Source organism: Typha latifolia, chromosome 3 (assembly GCF_019914945.1).
Source record: "Typha latifolia isolate L0001 chromosome 3, TyphaL0001v2, whole genome shotgun sequence".
NCBI classification, from domain to species: Eukaryota; Viridiplantae; Streptophyta; class Magnoliopsida; order Poales; family Typhaceae; genus Typha; species Typha latifolia.
The window spans coordinates 9,473,690-9,481,258 of record NC_133088.1 but is presented as its reverse complement, the minus strand read 5'-3'; the positions used below and the strand labels follow the sequence as shown (position 1 = coordinate 9,481,258).

Genomic DNA, 7,569 nt, shown 5'->3' with positions numbered 1-7,569 from the left:
CCACTATTTGGTAGGGTCCGTAGTACTTTGCTACCAACTTGAAGTTCTCATACACGTCTTGATTATAGAGTTAGAAAAAAAAAGTAGAGAAAAATAATCAAACATGAGGAATCCACCAATCGGGGTGTCGGAATCCACCGACGTTAGAATCCACCAACAAACACTCAATAGGCAAAAACTCTCAAAATACTCATTAACTCATAAGAAATGATTACAAGCATTTATATAAGCCAAATAAAGTAAAAGATAAAAGACAAAAATAGCCCTAGAAGGTGACTAAAATACAAGATGAAAAATAGCCCTAGAAGGTGACTAGTCACAACCCTCGTTAAGCCAAAGGGCCACGGGTGCAGCCCTTTTGTGCTTACGAGAATAAACGTGACAAAAAGTGGTGTCCCCACCAAGTTCTGTCAGAACTAAATAGAGAACTACAAAAAGTGGTGTCCCCACCAACTCTCCCAGGGTGGAAGAAACTCGACCCAGTCGAGTGGCTCTAATAGTACTCCAAAATGTCAGGGTCAAGCTATTGTAACTCCTCGCGAGTGGTCCACGTACAATCAGACTCTGGTCGCCCGTCCCATCGAACGAGAAAACAGTGAACCCTCCTTCTGTAGTAGATGTTATTTGATCATCTAAAATAGCGTCTATCTTTTCTTGTGATGTGGATGGGAACGGAGAAGTGGTAGGTGGCATAGTAGGGATGTCTGGAAGGGTAGTAGATGTAGCATAGGGTTCGGTGGGGATGTGCATAGGTGGATGGTAGGCTGCTAGATCCTCAATATTAAAAGTACAACTAATGCCATAATCAGGGGGAATATCAATGACATAAGCATTAGCACCAACACGTTTTAGAACTTGGAAAGGTCCTGTACTACGGGCATGCAACTTCCGAATAGCTCCCGAAGGGAATCATTCGGGTTTGAGACGAATCATAACATGATCTCCAACATCGAACTCCTTGGCATGTTTGTGCAAGTGGGATGTAATTTATACTGGTGATTACTCGCCTCAATTCGCTTAGTGATCTCTTGATGCAAAGAATGAACATAGTGTGCAAATGTTTCAGCAGACTTAGAGACTCTAGAATGAGATGACATAGGCAACAGATCTAGAGGTTTGCGTACTTTAAAACCATGAACAACTTCAAATGGACTCATGCCAATAGACCTATTAATTGAGTTATTATATGCAAATTGGGTTATAGGAAGAATGACATCCCAGTTTTTGTTATGATTACCCATGAGATAGCGCAAAAGATTTCCAAGACTACGATTAACAACCTCGATTTGACCATCGGTTTGAGTATGATAGGTAGTAGAAAATTTTAATTTTGTGCCAACCATGTGCCATAAGGTTTTCCAAAAATAGCTCATAAAGTGAACATCCCGGTCGGAAACAATAGTTTTTGGAAGACCATATAACTTGACGATATGGGCAAAGTACAATTTGGCCACTTGTGACGCATCAGAGGTCTTAGTACAAGGAATAAAATGGGCCATCTTAGAGAAGCGGTCCACAACCATGAGGATTGAATCATGTTTTCTAAATGTGCGAGGCAAGCCCAGGACAAAATCCATACTAACGTCCTGCCACGGGTGATCAGGCACAGGTAACGGAGTGTAAAGTCCAGTGTTTTATTTTCTGTGCTTTGCTAACTGACAGGTCCTACATTGACCAACTAATTTTGCGACATCACGTTTGAGACTTGGCCAGTAGAATTGGCGCTCCACTTTCTCAATAGTCTTATCACGTCCAAAATGACCCGATAGACCGCCGGCATGGATATCCCAAACAAGGAAGTCACGCACGAACGTACGGAGAACACAAAGCTTGTTAGCTTTAAACAAGTAACCATCTTGGAGGGAATAACTGTCCAAAGCTAAATTCGGATCAGTCAGCAAAGGAAGAACGATTTTGCCAAAGTCTGAACAAGTTGTATAATCTTCCTTCAGTTTGTCAAACCCAGTGACTTTGATGCTAATGGCAGACAAAAGGTAAACCCTTCGGCTAAGCGCATCAGCCGCCTTATTCTCAACCCCAACTCTATGTTTGAGTACAAAAGTATACTCCTATAAAAACTCGATCCAACGAGCATGTCTCGAATTTAGTTTCTTCTAAGAATTTAGGAATCAAAGAGCTTCGTGGTCGGAATAAAGCACGAATTCATGCGGAAGTAAATAATGGCGCCAATAGCATAAAGTTTGAATAACCGCATAAAATTCTTTATCGTAAGTGGAGTACTTTTTCTTAGCCTCATTTAGTTTTTCGCTAAAATAGGCAATAGGATGGCATTCCTGGCTAAGGACACCGCCGATCTCGATGCCTGAGGCATCACATTCCACCTCGAAAGCTTTAGAAAAGTCAAGAAGACGCATTACAGGCGCTATTGTCATTTTCTTCTTAATCTCTTCAAAAGCTTTATCTGCTGCCTTACTCCAATGAAAATCTCCTTTCTTCAAGCAAGCAATGATCGGCGACATGATAGTACTAAACTCTCGAATGAAGCGGCGATAAAAAGTAGCAAGGCCATGAAAGCTATGCACATCATGAATATTTCATGGTTTCGGCTAATCAACAATTGCTTTGACCTTCTCAGGGTCAGCGCGGACTCCTTCTAAAGTAACCACAAATCCTAAGAAGATGACTTGATCGACAAGAAAAGAACACTTCTTCCTATTGCCATAGAGTTGAGCAGCACGAAGCGCTAGACAGACTTGACGCAAATGGTCCAAATGAAGCTTTTTTGATTGACTATAAATCAAAATGTCATCAAAATACACCACAAGAAATTTGCCCATGAATGGGCGAAGCACTTGTGTCATGACACGCATAAAAGTGCTTAGGGCATTTGATAAACCAAAAGGCATTACCAACCATTCATACAACCCATCTTTCGTCTTAAAAGCAGTTTTCCATTCATCGCCTGGGCGAATTCGGATTTGGTGAAAACCATTTTTAAGATCGATCTTAGAGAAAATTAAAGCTCCCGCCATCATATCAAGCATGTCATCAAGTTGTGGAATGGGAAAATGATATTTGACTATTATTCTATTGATGGCTCGACTATCGAGACACATACGCCAGGACCCATCCTTCTTTGGCGTGAGCAAGGCAGGCATAGCACAAGGGCTTAGGCTCTCGCGGATGAAACCCTTCATAAGAAGTTCATTTACCTGATGTTGCAGTTCAGCATGTTCGTTGGGGCTCATTCGATAGTGTGGCAAGTTTGGGAGGAACGCTCCAGGGACAAAGTCAATTGCATGTTGGATATCGCGTAAAGGAGGTAATTGGTCCGGCAAATCATCCGGAAACAAATCTTGAAACTCATTTAGTATAGGAGCAGATTCGTCGGATGATGGAGTGAGGGTAGTGCTCCCAACTTCACGAGCCACCAAGGCAAACACAATAGAGCCTTGGTTTGCTTCCTTTTCAAATTCTTTAGAATTTATTATGTGCAAACCCTTTTTACTTGGAGAATTTTTCTTATTATCTTTATTAATTATTTTAGGGCGCATATGATTTATCGTAATATTTTTGCCTTCAAAATTGAAAGAGCACGAGTTGGAACGCCCAAAAATAGTTACATCATGATCAAATAACCAAGGGCGGCCTAAAATAATATGCCCTACATCCATCGACACAATGTTGCACCACACATCTTCCTTATAAGAAAGAAAAGTGATAGGAACAAGGCATCTCTCATTTATAGCAATGGAAGAATCATTTACCCAAGATACCTTATAAGGATTCGGATGAGGTGTAGACTTTAACGCCAGGCGAGATATAACGTTAGAAGAGACAGCGTTAATACAACTCCCACTGTCGATGATGTCTTTGCAATCTTTAGTTCCACATTTAATGTAGGTGTGGAATATTGCATTCCTTCGCCAATCATCGATCTTCCGGGGTTGCGTCAAAGCGCAACGAACAACACCAACAGTATGGTCTCCATAATCATGATCTTCATCACTATCTTAGACATCATCAGGGTCAGGTTCATAAACTTGTTCATCGAGCTTATTTTCCCCAATAATGTCATCCTGTTCCCCAAGATAAAGGGTCTTTTGAGGATAGTTTGAGGCTACATGACCAACTTGTCGGTATTTGTAACATCGACAGGGGTCATTAACAGGTACAGTTTCATGGAGGGCCCCCTTCCTTTTGTCAGGTTGGGCAGGTGCGGCAGTTTGGGTAGTTCTGGTAGGTACCAATGGTGGTGGAGCTTTTACGCTAGTAGGTGCGTAACTGGGAGGGGTGCGCCCAATTGGTCGCCTAGGCAATTGTTGCCTATTAACCATCTCGTAGTTCAACGCAAGAGTGTAAGCTTGGTCCAAGGAGGTAACCTTCTGGAAAACTAACTCTTTTCGAATGTCGTCATTAAGGCCACGCCTAAAATGACTTAGTGTCATCCTCTCATTCTCCACAACATTACACCTCAGTATATATTCCTCAAATTGGGAGACATAATCGCTCACATGCCTATTTCTTTGTTTAAAATTATTCCATCGATCCAAAATGTCACCAAGATAAGAATGTGGCAAATATTTTTCTTTTAATTTTTCTTTCATTTCAAGCCAATGAATTATGGGAGGTTGGTTGTCGCACTAATAATTGTTCTATACTTTGCCAAAATAGTTTGGCCCGGCCGACTAGTTTCATTTGGGCAAATCTAACACGTCGGTTTTCTAGTAGATCATACCACTCAAAGAAATGGTCCATCTCACGGAGCCAATCAGTAAATATAGCAGGATCTAAGCGACCGTCAAAAGTTGGGGCATCCACCTTAATATTTTTTATAATTTGATTGTCATGGTTTTGAGATTCTCTAAATGCGACATTGCCTCTAAACCACCTATTATTTTGAAAATCAAATGTATCTTCACAATAATTTTGCTTATGGGGTTCTCTCTCAGGACCTCTCTCATGGTGAGGGTAGTATGGAGCCTGCCGATGGGTCTCGACATTAGGAGCGGCACGCGTGGCACCCGTGTTGGACGCACCGACGTCACTCCTAGTCTCATGTTGGTCACGACCCATCTCAATAGCCTCAAGGTGAGCATTGAAGTCGTCCAATCTGGTAGTAATGGTTTCAATGGACTCTTGTAAAAATCGATGAAAATCTTCCATGGTATTAGATTCCATGACAGACTGGGATGAAGGGTGAGATACTCTCCTACCACTACGAATGTTCATATAAAGTGTCTCTACCACTAAAGAAATAAATACAATAAATGAATGATGATATGCAAGCTAAGAAATCACAACGAACAATAAGGGAGTAATAACCATAATAACCTATAGCCACTTATGAAGTTTTCAGTAAGAGCTAGTCAGACTCACCAGAAAAATTGCAAACCAGTAATACAAGCTCCCGAGATCAAGACGGGGCCGGCAGCTATGTCAAGACTTTCTCTCTAACCTAGCTAGTTCTACCGTTAATATTAATTGTTTTTTTGTAACAAACAAAAAGAAGTAGGTAGGCAATATTAGGCTCAAGCGTTTGTTGAAATAAAACAAATGAATCAATATAAATAGGTAGGCAATAGCAGGCAATAACAGGCTTAATATGTTTATGATCCACACCAACAGAAAGACAGTTGTTATTTTAAGACTAACAAATAACAGTAAAGAAAGGATGGATGTTACCGAATGTCGCACGTCCACTGTAGATGGTGGTCGTGATAACGGTGGCCGGAATCCAATAACAGCGACTGTGGCGACGGCTACGGTGGTAGGGACAGCGGCAGCAGCTGCGATGGCAGGGAGCTGCAAGAATGGCAGCGACGATTGCGATGAAGCAATGGCAAGCCCGCGCAGGGGCTGCAGCAATGACAGTAGTAGATGGTGAAGATGGTGGTGAAGATGGTGGCACAGCAGAGCAAGGGCCATGAAAATTGGTAGTGGCGTCATCCGTGGAGGTCGACGGCAGCGTCGGCGAACATAGGAAGATGGGATGATGGATGTGAGTGACGACTGGGGCTAAAGAGGAGGAAGATGACGATGGGTTTAGATTGGGTTGGTTGGGATTAAGTTAGGGAAGTAGATAAGATAGGTATTTATCTTAAAATTAGGGAACTAATTTTCAAAAATTATGGAAACTAATCCCTAAAATTTTAGAAACTAATCCCTAAAATTATGGAAAAGGTAAATAAGAAAAAGAAGAAAAAAATATCTTCTAAAAATAATTTCGAAATCTAAAATTAAAGATAAAGATGAAACAAACAAACTGAATTTCAGATTTTTTTTCTCTCTTTTTTTTCAGAGAGCTCTTTCTTTCTTTTTTTCTCTTCTTTTTTCCTTTTTTTTTTTTCAGAGAGCTCTTTCTTTCTTTTTTTTAATCTAAAACGGGGAAAGAAAATCTATTGAATAAAGCTTACTTGTGATTATCTCCTTATGATGGTAATGGTTTATTGTTTTCCTCCTTGAGGGTGATCTCCTCGCGTAACTCGGATCCGGATCCTAATGTTATCGGGCGACGGATCTCGTAGCGATCTGGTGTTCGTGGAATGATTGATCTGACGAAGAAAAGATGGGGCGTTGCGTAGAATCCAGGCGGTGGAGTGTCCATAAACTAGGAAACAATCCGCTCTAATACTAAAGCTGATGCAGAACAACGTCTTGATTGTAGAGTTGAGAAGAAAAAGTAGGGAGAAATAATCAAACCCGAGGAATCCACCAATCGGGGTGTCGGAATCCACCAACAAACACTCAATAGGCAAAAACTCTCAAAATATTTATTAACCCATAAGAAATGATTACAAGCTTTTATATAGGCCAAATAAAGTAAAAGATAAAAGACGAAAATAGCCCTAGAAGGTGACTAAAAGATAAGATAAAAAATAGCCCTAGAAGGTGACTAGTCACAACCCTCGTTAAGCCAAAGGGCCACGGGTGCAGCCCTTTTGTGCTTACGAGAATAAACGTAATCTAAGATAGACAATCACTAACTTGATAGTGCTTTTCTTTTCGATGCCAGTCTGCAAAATATTTTATGTTAGTCTGAGTTCAACTATCAGAAGTTGAATCATTTAGTTCTTATCTTGTAGATAGAACTCCACTAAAGCTATTAGTGATATGAGATCGGCTAGAATGGCAAGTTAAGGAGCCAATGGCATAGTGGGGCCACCCCTCCATGTGGTAGAAGGGACGATGCGGGGAACGAGGACATGCCATACATGAAGACGGGCCATTTGTAGGGGCTCAAGTTCGGACCATATGATTTGATTTCCCCAAGCTTGCGGGAGGCTATCCACTAGATTGGCTCTATCAACCAGACTAGTTCTTCACCTACCAAAGGACCCCAGACCACCAAAAGATCCTAATTGTAACGTCCCCATCTAGCATAGGCACGTGCACGCCTACGCGCCCACATGGCACGTGCGGCTCACGCGACAGGATGGGCGAGGCCCGTCACGCACATATACACTCCTATGCATATATAATCATGACATCGTCAAATAATATCTACTAATATATCTATGCTTACATAATCCAACACCAAATAAATCATACTATCAGCTAAATAAATTTGTTAATATGAATATCCAAGTCCACAATAATATACACTAG

The 7,569-nt window shown here is 41.2% G+C and overlaps 1 protein-coding gene across 1 annotated transcript; it reads right to left on the bottom strand.

Annotated features, from left to right (window-relative positions):
• Nucleotides 1–1,634: 1,634 nt before the first annotated feature.
• Nucleotides 1,635–2,480, bottom strand: LOC140783632 (uncharacterized). Its single transcript, XM_073130574.1, has 2 exons — nt 2,242–2,480; nt 1,635–2,043 (listed from the first exon to the last, which is right to left on the bottom strand). The coding sequence occupies exons 1-2, from the start codon at nt 2,478–2,480 to the stop codon at nt 1,635–1,637; spliced, it is 648 nt and encodes a 215-aa protein (XP_072986675.1).
• Nucleotides 2,481–7,569: the final 5,089 nt, after the last annotated feature.